Genomic DNA, 18,977 nt, shown 5'->3' with positions numbered 1-18,977 from the left:
AGGGTCAGCCCAGTCTTTCCTCGGCCTCTGCCTTCGGCCCAGCCCAACTACAGCGGCCCAAACCTCAGACCAGCCCAGAAGTTAAGGTTCAATTGAACCAACCCGAGACCAGACCCGCGGTCCAATCGAGCCGGCCTGCAACCCAAAAAAAAACTTTCGGCCCAGCCCAATGTGCTGAGGCCCAACTGTAGTCTTGGCCCAGTAGCCTCCGCAGCCCGCGACCCGGACCACGACCGAACCGGACTGCGACCCGCGCTTCGACCCAACGCTACCGCGCGACGTGGAGCGCTCTACTGCTGCCACATGTCACACAGCGGCGCAGGCGGTCCCTCGGCTCGGCTCGACGCAAATGGCTCGGGCTCCCTCCGGCGGCTCCTCCGACGGCTTCCAGCGGCTGTTCGGCTCGGCTCACCTGTTTTCAGCCCGGTTTCCACTGTTCCGACCCTCATGGATCTGTTTTCGGCCCCGATTAAGGTATCAGAGGCCATTTTAGAGCCGTATTTCACATTTATTAAATTATAGGTAAATTAATTGTGAAATACTAATGGAAAGTGGTGAAGGGTGTGATAGGAAACAAACCCCGGCGACGTAGGAAGCAGCTCTCACGGAACGGGAGCTTACGTTTAGCTATTTAGGGAGTACTTCGGCCAAGGCCAACCAAGTAAGTGGCCTTACTATAGGATAGGCTAAATAAATTGTATGAGTTATGATGATGTGTGGATTATGATGCTTGATGATATGTGCAGTATATACATATTTTGTTGAGTGATGCTTGATATGTTTGACGCACGTTGTGGCTTTATGATGAGCATGATGATTGCATGATTTTTACCTTAATATGATGATGTTTTCCATATTGAGCATGCTAGATGATGATGAGTGTCATATTGCATCATGTCGTTAGATCGACATAGGACACAACCCTAAGAGCATGAAAATGATATTAATATAAATATCCACGAGTATGCGTTATCTAGAGTAACATAGAGATGAGACTAGAGGGTTGTGTCAGAAGAGACATTACGATGGATTTAGAGGGACCTCATGCATATTGTATGTTCATAAGCATAGGGCTACTTCCCCTAGAGATGATGAGTGCGGACGCGCACCTTATGATAAGCGCAAATGCGCACAGGTGCGAAAGCACACAGATGAGGGTGTTCATGAGGCGCATGACACTATGGGGTTCCGCTGACCTCCAGACGTCGCTACAGATTAGCTTGACCAGAGGGTCTAGGGGGTGTGCGAGCGCCCTGGGACTCACACTCGCACGTGTGAGTCGTGTGTAGGGAAGTACTACACATCCAATTTGTCCGAGACTGGAGGCCACCCCCTAAGATGATTAGAGATAGGTCCCTATTCATGATTGCATGTGTTTACATTAGCATGGCCCCTATAGTGGGGTCACTTACTGAGTATTTCTTCGAAATACTCAGGCCGTGTGCCATATTGTTTTTCAGGTAAAGGCAAGGCTCCATGTACGGTTGACGGTGGCATCGTGATCAAAGACTGTGGCGCGTGCATAGGATAGTTGCATATTTAATTCCTAGTCTTGGTTAGGATAGGGCGTTTGCATTTCATTCATTTATATTAATTAATTTGTAATCGTTTTATTTTATCTTTTTGAACTCCAGCACGATGTTTGAAACACGTAAGTCCGGCAGTGTTTTCAAATGTTTAAATGTATTCTGAAGTTTTAAATTTTTCCGCTAATAAATTTGAGCATTCCTAGATTTTTATTCTGCATTAGAGATGAGCATTAGACGTTAGTGGCGACTCTAGATATGTGGAAATTTAGGTTCGTTATACCTAGCTCCTCGTGAACGTTCTACGCTTCCGTTTGTGGTTGGTTTCTATTGGTTCATTCGTCACTTTCGTTAGTATTTCACAAACATAATTAATTCCCAACTTGAATTTGTGAAATACGACCTTAAAATGGTCTATCTTACCTTAAACAGGGCCTAAACTAAGTCCGGGAGGGTCGAAATGGTGACAAACGGGCTGAAATTGGGCTGACCTAAGGGGACTGGGTTCAGTTCGGGTTGCGGGATCCGGCCCTCAGGTCGGACTTCGTCCTCTTCGCCCGATTGCCTGCACGTTTTTTTGGCGACCTTTCTCTCTCCTCATTAACGTCGTCTCGACGTCCTTTCTCCCTCCTTTGTTCTCCGTTCCCGAGTCTCTTCTTCCCCCTAACTCCGTTTTTGGTATAGATTTTGTTTGTAAGGGCCTCACACTCCCGGATCTGGAGAAGTTCGGAAATCCGACGTTTCGTCTTCCTTGCTGACGGTGTTCAACGTAAAGGATTCGTCTAAATCTACTCCTGATGTGTGTAGAAGGTTCTAGGATTACTTTTGGGAGTAAAATGGAGGTTTTGACGTCGATTTCGTACGGTTTGGCTTCGCTAGAGTTTTTCTATTCCTTCTCGTGTTTTCTCTGTTTTCGTTCTTTGGAGGTCGTTTTGGGGTGGCTGAAGGTCGGGGTCGAGTTCGCTGGCATCCCACCCTTCGGCCGCCCTTTGTGGGTCGTGTGCGAGCGAAAACTCTGGCGTTCGCCGGAGTTTTCGGTTCTGCCGACGACCCTTTTTTTTTTTTTTTTTAGTTCCGTTACAGCCAGGATCAAAGAAGTATCTTGGAGGTGGAACGTAATGTACGGGCAACTAAACTTTACTACCCTAAAAAAATTACACAAGGAGGAGATGGTGCACAGTTTACCGGCAATCAAAGGCGTGAACAGGCTGTGCGACGAGTGTCTCATCGACAAGCAGAGGTGCACCCCCTTTCCATCTCAGGCATCCTACCACGCCAGTGAGCCGTTGGAGCTCGTGCACGGCGATATCTGCGGGCTCATCAAGCCGGAGACCCCAGGCGGGAAGACCCTCTTCCTCCTACTGGTCGATGACAAAACTCGCTTATGTTGTTGATACTGTTGCAAGTGAAAAGTAAGGTGGTAGAGGCAATTAAGCGCATTAAAGCGCGAGCAGAGGCCGAATGCGAGAAGAAGATGCGAGTGTTGCACACGGATCGAGGCGAAGAATTCACCTCAGCGAGCTTCGGTAAGTACTGCGACGAGCTTGGCATACAGCAGCACCTAACGGCGCCCTACTCCCCCAGCAATACGGGGTGGTGCAGCGCCAAAATCAAACCATCATCGGGACAACAAGATCATTACTGATGACGGTTGGGATGCCCGAGAGGTTCTGGGGAGAGGCGATAATGACGATCATCTACCTCATCAATTGGTCGCCAACGCGAAGCCTCGACAGGAAGATGCCACACGAGGGTTGGTACAACAAGAAGCCAGCGGTACGTCATCTCCGAGTGTCAGCTGCGTCGCATACATGAAGCACGTGCGTCCCTACCTCGCCAAGCTCGATCCCAAAGGGCTGAAGGTCGTCTTCATCGGCTACGAACCCGGGAGCAAGGTGTACAGGTTTTATAATCTTGCAGAGAGGCAAGCTCACGTGTTGCGCGACGTCATCTTTAATGAGACCACCTTCTGGCAGTGGAATGACGTGACCGAGGTAGACCAAAACCCAAATCAATTCACGGTGGAGTACCTTGTCACCGAGCTGAGAAAAGGATGAGAGCAACATCAGGAACTACGACCGCTACTGTAATGGTAGGGGTTTCAAAAAGGCAAAAAAAAAAAAAAAAAAAACAAACTCCTTAAATCTCGCCGGAAATCATGGGCTTTCCAGTGAGGCATGCCTTGCTAGCCAAGGCGTATTAATGCGTATTAAACCCTAGGTACCTGAGTAGCCGCCTTTTCCTTTTTGAGTGACTGTCATACCTGTGAAGGAGCAGCCGAAGGGTTTAGGTGAGGGATCGAAAACGTCGCGAGACTTCAGATCGGGTTCAATAACGCCGCGAGCTTTAGGTAGGAGCAGGCGCTAGTGTACGTCGGGCAGGGAGGGACAGACGCGCCACCGGAGATGGATGAACGACGACGCTTCCACAAGTGACAGCAGCCAAGCCCACGATTAGGGCTATTGAGGCGTTCGGGCGAGGAAGACGAAGCGGCGGGCGCGGGTCGACCCTCGGCATTCTGCGATTCGTCTCGACTGGCGTGCAGCCCACACCTCGCAGGCCGCACTCAGGCCCACCATTGGGCCTCGTTCCTTTTCGGCCCAAACCAGAGGTGCGCCCAAAAATCCTGCGCCATTAGGGTTCTTCGAAGCCCATCGATTTCGGCTCCACCAGCGACTCGGCCAGGTCGACTCGGCTGTGCGGCTTGGCGACACGGCTCGACAGCTTGGCGGCGCGACTCGGCGACTCGACATCCGAATAGCATACCGGTTTCTAGGTTTTTGATCCTTCTGGAGTCATTCCTACCCTTGTTTCAGCCATCTGAGGTCAGTATAACTCCATTGCGATAAAATAGATTGTGATAGGGACGTACCTTGGTAGCTAGGCATAAGAGCTAGTTGGGAAATGGCTCTAAGTGTATCATGTTATCTTATAGGAGGTAGTTAGGCGCTGGAGTTAGCATTGTGGGTGACTTCGGCCAAGGCCAAGGAGGTAAGTAACCTTACTGTTGGCGTTAGTTTTGTATGTATGTTGGTGCGTGCCCTGTGGCCCTTGCATGCACCATATGTTGTTGCTGTATGCTAGGTTAGATGTTTCTTGCCGTGAAATGCTATGCATGCTTTGTTTATGTATGTGATTCTTGCAGTGAATTGCTATGTATGCCATGTTTATGAATATGATGTTGTGACGCGTTTTGTCGCCCTGTATGTATGATGAGCTTGATTGACATGTTATGATCGTAATGAGAACCCCACATGCCATGAATAAGATGACTAGTATGCTAGGACATGCTTGCTCAATGTGGACCCGGTTATGCTATGTTATGCTTGCCTAATGTGGACCCGGTTATGCTACGTAATGCGGCGAGGGGATGGAGCGTCGTATGTGTAATGCCATGGAGGTAAACCTTAAGAACCTCATGCACGCTATGGTTGGGGCACTCCCCCGTTATGCTACTGATGGTATGGATGCGTATATTCGATATTGTGTTCGCCACGATATCATGCAGGCCCTCCTTTGTCCGTGGCGTCCGGTATTGTATGTCATACATACCCGACCAAGCCAGGCCCAGGGAGTTTGCTTGCGAGCTCGCCTGGTGGGCCCACAGTCACACACGTGGGCCATGTGTGGGAAATTACCATGCATCCACCCCCGCCCGGACAAGGCAAGGGCCTAAGGCCATGGGAAGGAATGGAAGACAAACCTCTCTCTCAGCTGCGTTCTTCTAACATTGTGCGGCATGTATGGTAATGATGTGCGACATGTATGGGATTCTCTGTGACATGTATGTGTGTTGCGTGCGTCATGTACGTGTATTGTGTGCGACTGCTTGCATGTATTGTGTGCGACTGCTTGTATCCGAATGTATGAATATATGCTTAACCCCAATAGTGGGGTGACTTACTGGGTATTTTATATAATACTCAAGCCACGTGCTACCAATATTTTTCAGGAAAGGGCAAGGCTCCCATGTACGGATGACGGTGGATGAGGCGAAGGGCCATGGAAATCTTGAGGAGGGTTTGTTGTGTCGTAGCGCCTGTTGGATTCTCTTGGGTTCTTAGTTTTGCGAATTGTTTTCTCTAGTCTCTGTTGATTACTTCTAGGCTAGGTTGTCGCAATTGTTTTCCTAGGTATGAACTGCTTAAATTGATGAATGCATTTTCGTTATCGAGGCTGTTCCATGTGAACTCTTGTCCTGTTGTTTTGACGAGTATAAGGTAACGTCGCTAATTAGGGTGGAGAAAATTAGGGGCGTTACAGCTACCGCCACCAGCAGCTGCATTGGGCACGCCTACGCCAACCCCAACCACAACTCCAGCTGCACCCCCTAATCTAGGGGAGTTCGCAACACCTCGTATTGCGGATTCGACGCTGGATGTTGATCACGATGATGATCTGGTGGCTAGGTACCGGAGGATGGAAGACCTACTTGGAGGAGGTGTACCACCTAAACTAGAGATGCGCGAACTCGAAGAATGGAGTTAGTAAGGTAGATATACGATAGGGCTTTTGGAGGAGATTGTTGTTAGAGTGATCCCTATTTCTTTTTTAGAGATAGTGTACCTCCTTTCTACATCGTTGAGCTTTTGACTTTCATAAGCGATCGGGTGACCTTCTTGGATAAGGACACCGCCTAAGGCAAAGTTGAAAGCATCTGTCTCTATTTCAAATGGTTTAGAAACATCCACCAATTCGAGGACAGGACCCCTCGTCATGGTTTCCTTCAGATCTTCGAAGGTCATTTGGCATTCACTTGACCACGATCAAGGGTGGTCTTTCTTTAGAAGTTTTGTTAATGGGGCGGCTCGTCGTGAAAACCCTTCGACGAACCACCTATAATAGTTTGCCAATCCCAGGAAGGATCGTACATCGGATACGAAGTAGGAATTTTCCACTCTTGGATAGCTTTTATCTTGTCATTCTCCATATCAATCTGTCCACAACTGATGACATGTCCAAAAAGTTGATGCATGTTTGTGCGAAGGCGCATTTTTCTTTCTTGACATACAACTGATTCTGCTGCAGCTTGTCGAACACTAACTTCAAGGGCATCTTGTGTTCCTCTAGGGTTGCGCTGTACACAATTATGTCGTCGAGGTATACCACGACGAATTGATCCAAGTAATCATGAAAAACCTAGTTCATTAATATGCAAAACATAGCTGAGCGTTTGTCAGGCCAAAGGGCATTACCAGGAACTCAAAAGCCCCGTATTTTGTTACGCACGTCGTCTTTTGTTAGTCCTCTTCAGCGATATGTACTTGGTAGTACCCTGATCGTAAGTCCAGTTTCGTGAAGTATTTGGCCCCATGAAGTTGGTCAAAGAAGTCGGATATTATCGGCAACGGGTATTTGTTGCGTACAGTCACCTTGTTTAAGGTTCTATATCTATGCACAGACGCAACGTCCCATCCTTCTTTTTCTAAAACAGTACGGGGCTCCATAAGGTGCCTTTGTAGGGCGGATGAATCTTGCCGCCAACAACTCATCTAGTTGTTTTCTCAATTCGGCTAGCTCAGGGGGAGCCATCCGATATGCGTTCTTCGCTGGGGGTTAACCCCAAGGAGGAATTCAATTTCGTGATCGATAGGTGGTAATGTTTGTGGTAAGCTCTCTGGCATTATGTCGGCATAACTGTCTAGTACATCCTTGATTTCGCTGGAAATAGTTTCCTCAGTAGTCACTTCTTCCATCAGGGGTATAGCCATAAATGTGGATTTCTATCGTGCGAGTCCTCTTTTCAATTGTATGGCAGAGATCATTCTAAGATTACCTGGTTGTTTGATGCTTGCAAGTATTACTGTGAGGTTGTGATCGGTAATCACCAAGCATTTCGCTAGTGGTATTGAGATAACTTCGTGTTCTAAGAGAAAGTCCATCCCAAGTACCACATTGAAGTCGTCCTTTCGAACCATGACAAGGTCCGTTTCAAGGGGACTCTTTTGGAGACTCCCATGATAGGCAAGGCCTCGGAGTTGACAACTTTCATTTTTTTGGGGTCCTTTTCTACGGTGAGTCCCAATCTTCGGGCTTCTTAGTCGGCGATGAAGTTGTGGGTCGCACCTGAGTCTATCAAGGTGCTCTTGCTCGGTCGTGAGTTTATTTTTGCGTCTATGAACATAAGCCCTTTCTCTATTATCTCCTTTGGTTCGACCTTCCGTTGGAGGGCTGACAACACTTTAAGCACACCCATTCGGGGGTTGTCTTGATCTTCCTTCTTGTCTTGCATAGTCTCGATTCCTGTGTCGTTGCTCTCTTGAATGGACACTTGGAGTGCACTGAGAGAGGCCCGGTGAGGATAGTAGGACAGTTTGTGGGGGCCTTTACACAACAGGCATTGTAAAGGTGTCGTCGGGTAGTTCTTTTGTGGGTAAGGTCCTCGAGATGTTCCCGCTTGGTTATTCTGAGGAGGTCTATCTACCCATCCATTTGGTCTGTCATTACTTCCGTTTGTCCTATTGGGGCCTTCGTTTCGATGACACGGCAACTTATATCCTTTGCCCCTAGTGTTTGGAGTTTGTGTTGTTTTCTTTGGAAACTCGCTTCGTTTTCAAAGTCTAGGAGTCTTTCAGTGCTGGCGATTGCAGTGGCTAGGTCTTGAACCTTTTTATCGTATATTTTTGTTTTGGCCCACAGTTGCAACTCATTTATAAAGAGGAATACCTTGTCTTTCTCTAACGTGCCCATGATATCCAGCATCAAGGTCGAGAACTTTTTGACATATTCCCTTATGCTTCCAATTTGTTTTAAAGCTATTAATTTTTCTCTTGCTATATATTCTATATTTTCGGGGAAGAATTGGTTCCTCAACGCTCTCGAGGTCTTCCCACAAGTCGAGGGTGCATAATCCATTTTCATGTCTTGCACCTTCGAATGCCACCAGAGCTTTGCATCGTCCATGAGATGCATCGTGGCTACTTTAACTTTTATGTCATCGGTACAGGCTGGTGTGGCTTGAAGTACTGTTCGACATCAAAGATAAAGTTCTCAAACTCTTTGGCGTCTCGATTCCCTTTGAAGGGTTTGGGGTCTGGAAACTTCAGTTTGTTGGATCTTGTATGAGTTTGTACTGCCGTGACGTTCTCTACGGCTTTCATGGTCACCCCTATTTAGGTGTTCATCTCGACCATCTTTTCTTGGATGGCATCGACCGTTGTTCTAAATTCGTCAACTAATCCATTAAACAACTTCATCATGACATTTTGTAGCTCGTTGAACTCTTCGCCACGTCCCTCCTTGTGCGCAACAGAGTTATCAGGGTTACCAACAGGTCTTGAGCTGCTCGTTGGAGCAACTCTTTCTTCGAGCAAGTCTACTTGAAACATTAGTTCTTTGATTAGCAACCCATCTAGGCGGTTGCCCATTGCATCGATTTCTCTGACTTTTCCATTCAATTATGTCACTCGTGCTTCCAGGAAGCGAACGGTGTCAAGGACTTCCTTGAGGCACAACATTTCCTCCTCTATTAGAGTAAGTCGGTCGGCTTGTGATTTGGGTGTCGACTTTGTCATCGACATGGTTTCGGTCTTACTATATCGCAGAGCTAACAAAGCTCTGATACCACTTGTCACAATCGCACTTTGATGGCAGCGAACTTGTGATTGTGCGGCACTCACTTCTCAACAACAAGTGAGTTAAGCCTATTCATTCTCGCGTCGCCTACGGCCAAGCGACGTATGCTCGAGCCTCTGGCCCCAGTTCAAGAAGAAGGTTTTAGAAAACGGGGGCAGAGAGATTTCGAAAGAGAGTTTTAAAAGCAAGATTTGAGAAATTGAAATTGGTGTTATATGGGAATGTAAACAAAAAGACAACAACAACGGCTTACTGCATATAACTATCGGGTATGGAGAAGTTGACAACTAGTTATATCCCCCTATAGTACATTTTGAGGCATTTCATGTCTGGCAGGCCTAGACATGATTTTCCCGAAACGTCATACTTCCTAGAGATACAAAAGTAAAATACTACAACATGGAAAGACATAAAGGGTTTGGCTTGTCTCATGGGCATGCGGCCATGGGCAACACACCTTGGACGAGCATGACTGTGACACGTGGCACATGCGGATCGGGTCGAATGTCTTTTGTGTCGAATCGGGTTGGGAAGTGTGATGTCCCACATTGGTTGGGGAGGAGAACAAACCACCATTTATAAGGGTGTGGAAACCTTCCCTTAGCAGACACGTTTAAAGCCTTGAGGGGAAGCACGAAAGGGAAAGCCCAAAGAAGACAATATCTGCTAGCGGTGGATCTGGGCTGTTACAAATGGTATCAGAGCCAGACACCGAACGATGTGCCAGCCTCCTTACTATTCTCCGAAGGGGGGTAGACACGAGGCGGTGTGTCAGTAAGGACGCTGGGCCCCAAGGGGGGTGGATTTGGGGGTTGTCCCACATCAATTGGAGGAAGGAAAGAGTGCTAGCGAGGATGCTGGGCCCCGAAGGGGGGTGGATTGTGACGTCTCACATTGGTTGGGGAGGAGAACAAACCATCATTTATAAGGGTGTGAAAACCTTCCCCTAGTAGACATGTTTTAAAGCCTTGAGAGGAAGTCCGAAAGGGAAAGCCCAAAGAGGACAATATCTGCTAGCGGTGGCAACCCTAGAGGGGATGAATAGGGTTTCAACAATATAATGATTAAATTTATTAATAACAATAAAACTTAAGTTTCAACAATATAATGATTAAATTTATTAATAACAATAAAACTTAAGTTTCAACAATATAATGATTTCTAATAACAATAAAACTTAATACCATGCAATAAACTTAATAGTAAATTTAGAATTTAAATACAAAAAAGGTTAGAAAATATAACACCATAGTTTTATAGTGGTTCGGTCAAACTCGACCTACTCCATTCCCCAAGCGCCTCTTGGGAATTTGAATAAACTTTCTTGACTCTTTCCTCGGATCAGAGCCCAACCGCTACACCGCTCCTTTTACGAGTTCAAGAGCAAACTCAATCCTTTCCACGACTCAGGATCAAACCGTTTCCTCATATCAGAGCCCAACCGCTACACCGCTCCTTTTACGAGTTCAAGAGCAAACTCAATCCTTTCCACGACTCAGGATCAAACCGGTACACCGCTCTTTTTACGAGTTCAAGAGCAAACCTAATCCTTTTCACGACTCAGGATCAAACCGGTACACCGCTCTATTTACGAGTTTAAGAGCAAACTCAATTCTTTTCACGGCTCAAGATCAAACCAGTGCAATTGTCTGAAATCTTATGTAAACACACCACAACTCTCTAAAGTAATAGATTTACAATTTTCTCACAATACAATAGACATCTCTCAAGATAAACAAGAAATTGGAAGCGGCTAGAAAATATAACACCGTAGTTTTATAGTGGTTCGGTCAAACTCATCCTACTCCATTCCCCAAGCGCCTCTTGGGAATTTGAATAAACTTTTCTTGACTCTTTCCTCGGATCAGAGCCCAACCGCTACACCGCTCCTTTTATGAGTTCAAGAGCAAACTCAATCCTTTCCACAACTCAAGATAAAACCGGTACACCGCTCTTTTTACGAGTTCAAGAGCAAACTCAATTCTTTCCACGGCTCAAGATCAAACCGGTACAATTGTCTGAAATCTTATAGAAACACACCACAACTTTCTAAAGTAATAGATTTACAATTTTCTCACAATACAATAGACATCTCTCCCAAGAATACGATAAACAAGAAATAAAATTGGATGCGGCTAGAAAATATAACACCGTAGTTTTACAGTGGTTCGGTCAAACTTGTCCTACCCCATTCCCCAAGTGCCTCTTGGGAATTTGAATAAACCTTTCTTGACTCTTTCCTCGAATCAGGTTAAAAACTCCTTTTACGAGTTCAAGAGCAAACTCAATCATTTCCACGGCTCAGGATCAAACCGGTACACCGCTCTTTTTACGAGTTTAAGAGCAAACTGAATCCTTTCCACGACTCAAGAGCAAACTCAATCCTTTCCACGACTCAAGATCAAACCGGTACAATTGTCTGAAATCTTATAGAAACACACCACAACTATATGAAGTAATAGATTAACAATTTTCTCCCAAGACAATAGACATTCCTCTCAAGAATAAGATAAACAAGAAATAAAATTGGAAGTTTTGGAGAGAGCAACAGTGGAGGCTTTTAAAAAAAAGTTTTAAATCGAGGAAATTATGGAAGTTGTGTATTGTGTTCGTGCTTTGAAATATGAAGATGCTTATACAAGAAATAAAATTGGAAGTTTTGGAGAGAGCAATGGAGACTTTTAAAAAAAAAGTTTTAGATCGAGGAAATTATGGAAATTGTGTATTGTGTTCGTGTTTTGAAATATGAAGATGGGATGAGTTTAAATAGTGATGAAGTTGTAAAAATAGAAATTGATACGTACTACTAAAACATAAACGAAAACGTGGATCACGAAAAATAATATTTATTTATTTTTAAATTTATTGTGAAAAACGGTAGACCACATGTTTCATTAATATATATATATATATATATATTAGATAAATGTAATAATATAATTAAAAAATGTTAAAGTAATTGAAAAGTTTTATAAATCTAATTGAAATCATTATAAACGTAATTGAAATGATTTTATAATTCAAATATTCTCTTCTAAAAAGCAATTGAAAATTCTACTATTTATACTCTACTAAAGTTATAAATGTCATACTTCGATAGGTCTTTGATGTCAATTTTATCGCTCGTCTATGATGTCAATTTTTTCACCACATCATCAATTTTGTCACCACATCATTATGTCGGGTATCTTGTTTTGAATTCGATTGGTCCATGATGTCAATTTTGCCGCCACATCATGACGTCGGGTATTTTGTTTTGACTGAAACTTTTTCGTTTTAGCTCTAATTTGAGTGAACAAAAAAGACGTTGAAATCCTTATTCCTTTTTTTTAATCAAATTTTCTCATTTTCATAACATTTAATTTATATTTCAAATCGATTCGGTTTCTTCAGCAAAGTTGTAGATACTAATAACAACTACTGTTACGATATTTTTTTTCTTGAATACTTCATCACACATTAAGTTATAGACGTCAGAAGTAGGTACGTTTTCTTCCTTACCGTTCTTGGATAAACTCTCCGAAGTTCCACTCTCAGTCTTAGATTCCATCCAAGCTCCTTCATAGAATCGGTAGAGCATCCTCCCTAGATAAACATATCTAAATATTAGATCTCGATTTGCAGGAAATGCACGAAGCCTTGGATACAAGTTCAGACTATGTCACTTGGAACGCATGAAATCTTGGACATAGATTGTCAGGTTCATGTCTTGTATTGAAAATTCTAAGGGGAGTGTCTTAGGGAACAAAGCTAGAACAAGAACTAAGGATAAGGACAATCCAAGTTCTTTGAACCCCATAAATAAGGTTTTTAGATCAGAACCAAGGTTAAGAACTCAGATCATGGAACCAAGGTCCTTAAGCTAGATCACGACAAGATTCAGAATTCAAGAATATAATTTAAGAAAGAGTGTGGTACTCTAGCAACACAAGGACACGCTTAAAAGCCTACAAGTAGACTACTTACTGAGTTTTTGTACCCATTTCTCTCCTTTTATGTTTTTCAGGTGTGACAAGAAGGAGGAGTGTCGTACAAAAACCATACCATGTTTCATTTGTTTAACTGTTTTAAGTTATTTTGTCTCCCGAGCCCAATATATTCAAACTTTACTTTCGATTTGTATATAAAATGTAATATTTTGCTCAGCCGGTTTTTGTAGCAAATTCTATTTGTTTAATGAATTAAATCCTCTTCGTTCGAGTCTCACTGAATCTAATTCAATTTCAAATAAATATCCCGCCTAACTCTAACTTTATCAGCAAAGGGTCGCAGGAATGATTTCAGGCTGAAGCAAATGATTCAGGTTCATGAGAAGATTGAACTGACATGAGGCGTCTCCCTACACACTGAACCGAAAAGACTCTATTTATTGGATCAAGTCATAACCTACAGCGCGGTGGGGTTCTGGAACATTTTATAGGGATAAGATAGCACAGACCTCAGACCAATCGATTAAACTACTCATCAAATTGGGTCGTGACGTTGATATAGAAAAATGTGAACTAAGAGTATATAATAAATTAACTCATTTTTTGTTATTTGATTGGGATTTTAAACAATTAATTATGCGATATAAATAGGAAAAAATAATGAAATGAAGAGTGAAATCTATAAAAACACTCCCAAGTACTACTTAAAATAGCATTTTCCCCGTTACGAGAAAAGAAAATTGGAACATTTTCCCTCTTGGTGTTCTTCAATTTTCCCTGCAAATTTCTCAATCTTTGCCGTCATGTTCAGAGCCGCCGTCGGAATCGCTTCTGTAGTTGTTTTGACCTTCGCCAGATTTCGATTCCCTACTGCTCTTATGCTCTAATGTAGAATCGGTACTATTTACAATATCCGAAGCTTCTTTTTGCATTTTGAAAGATGAATCTCTGCTGTCGATTCTTCTATTTTCTGATGCGTTGCTGCTTCTAGGTGAGCCTCCATCGCTCGATGAGGAGCTGTTTTTTCTGCTGTGATTTGGCTGTACGTCGTCTTTGAATACCACTCGTTTCTGTTCAGAGTCTTTGTTTTTAGGTTTCTTCTTGCTCGAATTGTTTTTTTGTTCATCTTCATCATCTGAGGTATCTGAGTCGTGGTTTCTTGCGCTTGTGAAATTTGCAGATGCGCCGTCTTTGTCTCCTTTTCCTATTTTTCGAGATTCGGTATCGGAATCCGAAGATTCTGAAGAGTAATCGTCGCCTGCATCCTCCTCATCCTCCTCCTCATCCTCAGGCTCGGGTTCCGGTGGATAAGGGAGTGGAGTGAGATTCTCGTCTGGAACTGTGGAAAGAAAACTGAGAGCCGTCATGACGTCGGCGATCAGAGGACGGACTTCTGCTTCCTCTTGCAGACACATGGCGGTGACGGCAACGGCCTGATTCAGATCTTTCTCCGGGAACAATCGCCCGAGGAGTGGATCGGCCAGGTCTGGAAATCTCTTTGGATCTCGGAAAAATGGTTGTGCCTGTTACACAGCCATGGCTTCAAAGCTCACATAATTTAAAGGAGTACTGAAATCATTGTCCAATTGATAAATTCTTGGGCAAAGCAGAAGGAAAAGGCCTCTATATTGTGAGTTCATTTTTTTAGCTGTTTATTTCTGCATGTGAATCTCACTAGAAATTTCAAACTGTTCATATAACCCATATAGTTTTCAATGATCCTTCATCTGAAAGTTAGAAACTCAACTAAGTTTCCTAAATTTGGGTTTATTTGTTAATGATTGAATTTTTAGTTTTATAGTTTCAAACATTATGCCTGATTCTTTGCATTAAACATGTTTTTATAAGTTGGATCCACCAAATTTAAATCTGAACACAAATTAAAAAGAAAAACATACCCAAGTAACAAGATTCTGCTCGTTATGTGGCTTTGTAGTGTCAACGGCTTTTCTTCCGGTAATGAGTTCAAGCATCACAACTCCAAAGCTGTAAATATCAGACTTGGAAGTGAGTTGTCCACCACTTGTGTATTCAGGAGCAGAGTAGCCATAGGTGCCCATGACCCTCGATGGCAACGGTGACTTATCACCGCCAGAGCCGAGCTTTGCGAGCCCGAAATCAGAAAGCTTTGGATTGAAATCCTCATCTAGCAAGATGTTTGATGACTTCAAATCACGAAATATTATGGGAGGATCTGCTTGATCATGCAGGTATTCCAATCCTTTTGCAACTCCTGATGCTATCTTTATACGAACAAACCAATCCAATGGCTTTTGATCCTCTTTTATGTCTGCCAATATTGAAACATAGTTTAATGAAACATGTTTGTTTAATAGGTAGCTGATTGGATATTATTTGGCAAACAAATTACTGGAGCTTGAGGTCGACGATGCAGCCAGATAAAAAATGGTATGCATTTTGCATGAACTACATTATTTTACACATCATGATGCTAAATCAATCCATCAACATTTACCTTATAATCAAACCACATGATATCTCAATAATGTAACAAGTTCCTGAGTTTAGAGAATTGAATTTATAGTACTCGGAGTACATACCAAAGAGACGATCTCCCAAAGAACCTCCTGGCATATATTCATAGACCAAAATCCTTTGATCTCCATCTGCACAATATCCATTGAACTTCACAAGATTTGGATGGCTTAGAAGGCTCAATTCGTTGACCTCACCAAGAAAATCCTTGTTTCCTTGTAGCCCATTTCTATCCAGCTGCTTCACAGCCACCACCTTAAATAAAAACACACAACCCAAACAAACAATCTCTATGAACATTCCTTTTTAGAATATTACGAACGAGGAGAGTTAATATCCCGGACTTGTTTGGATCGACTTTCTAATTGCTTAAAGCCATATTTTTCCCCACTTAGACACACTTCTTTAAGCACGTAGAAAGGCAATCTAAACGTCCCCTTAATCTATGCTCGGAAATTTTGGTTAGTTACCTGGCCGCTTTGTAGGGTAGCCTTAAAGACTTTCCCAAATCCACCTTCGCCCAAAAGACATTCCTGACGGAAATTCTTTGTAGCAGTGGCTAGCTCCCGGAAAGTGAAGCTTTGGGCATCTATTTTTTCACCTTCTTGTGGTTTGTCCTTGACTTCCTCAGGAGGCTTCGGTGTGGTAGTCTCTGTTTAATTTAAGTCCCATTCTTCAAAATTTAACCCATACTCTCTTCATTCATACTAAAAGATATTATTTAATTTCATGCTCTTAAATTATTCTTTTTTCGATATTGCTGGCATTTCATTTTTCAGTTTTGTATTTGGCTAAATAAATATTACCCTTAGGTTATTTTTTTTAAATCTCATACTTCAAAAATATTAAGATATCAAAATGATGATATAAGCTTATAACATCAAAATACATTATATTAATTATCAATATGATATGACTTAGTAGGGGGGGGGGGGGGGGATGAATGGAGAAGAACAGACCAGGGGACTTGGGGGGCGGAGGAGTGCGGTGGCCGGAGGAGGATGAGGAAGCATTGTCATTGCCGTTCTTATCGATTCCTTTCTTGCTCTTCTGAGACGAGAAACACGGAAAGCAGCTCATCGTTCCCGACTTTTCAGACTCCTTTCTTCAAATCTGGAAACAAACAAAAAATAATACAAAAAAAAAACAAAACAAAAACAGAGCCCAAAAAAAGAAGAAGAATCAAGGAGCAGGGGATTCGAAGAAGAAGAAGAAGAAGAGATGCAGTTTGATGGAAATGGCCGGGTGGGGGGGAAGGAAGGAAGGAAGGAGGACACGGGGTCCTCCAAGGTTATTGAAGGACCCGGCCAGAGGCGATGGGGGGGAGGGAGTTTGGGGAAGGAGACACCAACAAAACTAGGATTAAAGAAGAGGCCATGGGATTGTGGAACATACAATACAACAATTTTGGGGGGGAAAGAGAAAGAGAAAGAGAAAGAATTGGGGTTTTGAGGATCGAGAAATTTGGGGAGATTTGAATGGAATTCTTTACCCATTTTTTTCATTGGAACCACAGAAAAATGCGGCATTTTCATTTCTGTTTCCCTTCCTTTTTTTACATGAATCTTTGAATCATTGGACACGCCCCCGAAACAATCTCTCTTCTAAACAGCCTAACCTTGAACCATGCTTTTACATTATAACTAATCTATGCTTATGTTTATTTGCATCGGAGACATAGAATAGATGACGGTGTTCCTGTTCCAATTCTATGTCAACATTATTTTAGGTCATAATTTTCGATGCTGTTCATGTTCTAATTCACTCTAACTTTGTTATAGTTCTGAATTGTGTTTATTTTAGGTCTTAATTTTTGTCCTACATTCTCGATAATTTTGAATTGACCTGAAATAAAATTAGGAGTTGAATGCTGTCACATTATTTCGTGACCTTACTTTTTTGATAATTACGATATTAGAATCAATCCCAAACCCAACTTCACCATTTTAGTTGGACCAAAGAAAATAGGCTGGAGTGAACTGATCAGTATCATCATCTCGCCTTACAAGCTCAAATGCTAGCCAAGGTACGCCTAAATCTAGAGCCTCTCGTGTTTGCGTCATTTAGTCTTAATATTTCTTGGGATGTATGTTATAGTTTATGTTTCTAATAATTATACTTTGATTTGATTTGTAATTTTCATAATCCATGGTCTGAAAATTCTAGTTGATTAGTGTAATTTGGAACAAGATAGAGTTGTAAGTTGAAATACAAGAGGATTATGTTCAAGATAGTAACCTAAAAAGTCTATGTGGATAAAGTTGGATACATTATCTTAATAACACTACTTAAATATGACCTACTTTATATTATTCGGTACAAATCAAAATTATTTATGTGACGATGTAAGTGGAAGTATTATATGCAATAAATTTGTATAAGACTAAACTATAAAATTTTTCATCCCGTTGTCAATGAAGAGATTTAAATATTGGACAAAATGATTATATACCACTTAACTCTGATTAAATTATGAACTCGTGACTTCAGAGCATGTCTTTTGATTTTTATAGTCAATGTAATAAGGTTTCCATTTTGGAGACTGGATCAATTAGGGATTTAGGATTTGTTATATATATATATATATAAATAACATATTTTATTACATATATTAAATCTTACTGGGGAGTTCAACTAACATGTTATGAAATCATCAAATTAACATTTATTTTATCTCATCCGGCCTATTGAGTAGAAATTACATATAAATATAATATATATCTTTATATTTATTGTATTTTATATATTAATTATTAATATATTGTGTATTATATATATTAAAGGTTTGTATGAATTTTAAATGAGATTCCAATTGATTAAATACATATCTTATGACATTTGAACCATGAGCCTCGTTGAGAATGAAATGTTGCGACGTTGCTTCCTAACTTAGGTTGGCTTTATGATGGTTGATGGTTTGTACAATGACGTAACATGCAAGGTGGGGTGGAGCTGGATGCCTTCGGGCATGCAACATGAACCTTGTTGAGTTCGGGATGTCGTGGTGATGCCTCTCAGCCTAAACCCTATGGTGACGGCGGTGCGGTGGCGGTACATGCACGGTGGAGCAGAGTCGGGTGCCTTTAGGCGTGTGATATGAGCCTCGTTGGGCATCAGATGTTTTTGCGTTGTCTCCCAACCTTTGTCAAATGTGTAGTGTTCCCAATCCCCCCCACACCCACACACACTTTCCTTCACCCTTTGTACATGACATTGGAGTGCAACATGCGAATATTATCACTAAGGTCCTAGCAAGTGTTGGTAGGGATGTGGGAATTGCTCGGAGCGAAGAATCTTGAGTGAAGTCAAGCTTACAGGGATATTGTGAGTCAATAGGCTCGACTTATATTGATTTTGTTTTTAGAATTGTTTTTGTGGTGCAAGGGTAGGAAATTTAACGTGTGGAATATATTTAAGGAATAATAATTTGTGAAGCAAATTTGGGTGATAA

General features: G+C 42.4%; 1 protein-coding gene and 2 long non-coding RNA genes across 8 annotated transcripts; 2 read left to right on the top strand and 1 right to left on the bottom strand.

Moving 5' to 3' along the window:
• Positions 1-4,318: 4,318 nt before the first annotated feature.
• LOC111783906 (uncharacterized) lies at positions 4,319-5,703 on the top strand. Of its 2 annotated transcripts, XR_015413815.1 has the most exons (3): positions 4,319-4,351; positions 4,462-5,272; positions 5,479-5,703. It is a non-coding gene; the product is annotated as an uncharacterized LOC111783906 (long non-coding RNA). The 2 variants fall into 2 exon arrangements; XR_015413814.1 differs by lacking the exon at positions 4,319-4,351 and having other exon boundaries at positions 4,358-5,272.
• A 7,909-nt stretch (positions 5,704-13,612) lies between these two features.
• On the bottom strand, positions 13,613-17,085 carry LOC111779908 (putative serine/threonine-protein kinase PBL25). Its single transcript, XM_087119568.1, has 5 exons — positions 16,486-17,085; positions 15,997-16,178; positions 15,592-15,781; positions 14,929-15,320; positions 13,613-14,553 (listed from the first exon to the last, which is right to left on the bottom strand). The coding sequence occupies exons 1-5, from the start codon at positions 16,604-16,606 to the stop codon at positions 13,819-13,821; spliced, it is 1,620 nt and encodes a 539-aa protein (XP_086975694.1). The 5' UTR covers positions 16,607-17,085; the 3' UTR covers positions 13,613-13,818.
• Positions 13,788-18,977, top strand: LOC111779909 (uncharacterized). Of its 5 annotated transcripts, none has more exons than XR_015413686.1 (7): positions 13,788-13,927; positions 14,022-14,072; positions 14,211-14,660; positions 14,967-15,240; positions 15,367-15,439; positions 17,477-17,552; positions 18,420-18,977. It is a non-coding gene; the product is annotated as an uncharacterized LOC111779909 (long non-coding RNA). The 5 variants fall into 5 exon arrangements; XR_002812759.2 differs by having other exon boundaries at positions 17,445-17,552; XR_002812760.2 differs by having other exon boundaries at positions 14,022-14,123; positions 17,445-17,552.

The sequence above is a fragment of the Cucurbita pepo genome, chromosome 18 (genome assembly GCF_057944985.1).
Source record: "Cucurbita pepo subsp. pepo isolate OVF chromosome 18, ASM5794498v1, whole genome shotgun sequence".
Lineage (NCBI taxonomy): Eukaryota > Viridiplantae > Streptophyta > Magnoliopsida > Cucurbitales > Cucurbitaceae > Cucurbita > Cucurbita pepo.
Note: the sequence above shows the minus strand (reverse complement) of the source record. Positions and strands in the feature narration are given on the sequence as shown.

What these genes read in the sequence shown, in the direction of transcription:
- LOC111779908 (XM_087119568.1), bottom strand. Translation starts at nt 16,606, where the DNA reads ATGAGCTGCTTTCCGTGTTTCTCGTCTCAGAAGAGCAAGAAAGGAATC. An exon ending in CTACCCTACAAAGCGGCCAG is followed by an intron (nt 15,782 to 15,996) that starts GTAACTAACCAA and finishes TTTTTATTTAAG; the next exon opens with GTGGTGGCTGTGAAGCAGCT. An exon ending in TTTGGGAGATCGTCTCTTTG is followed by an intron (nt 15,321 to 15,591) that starts GTATGTACTCCG and finishes CAATATTGGCAG; the next exon opens with ACATAAAAGAGGATCAAAAG.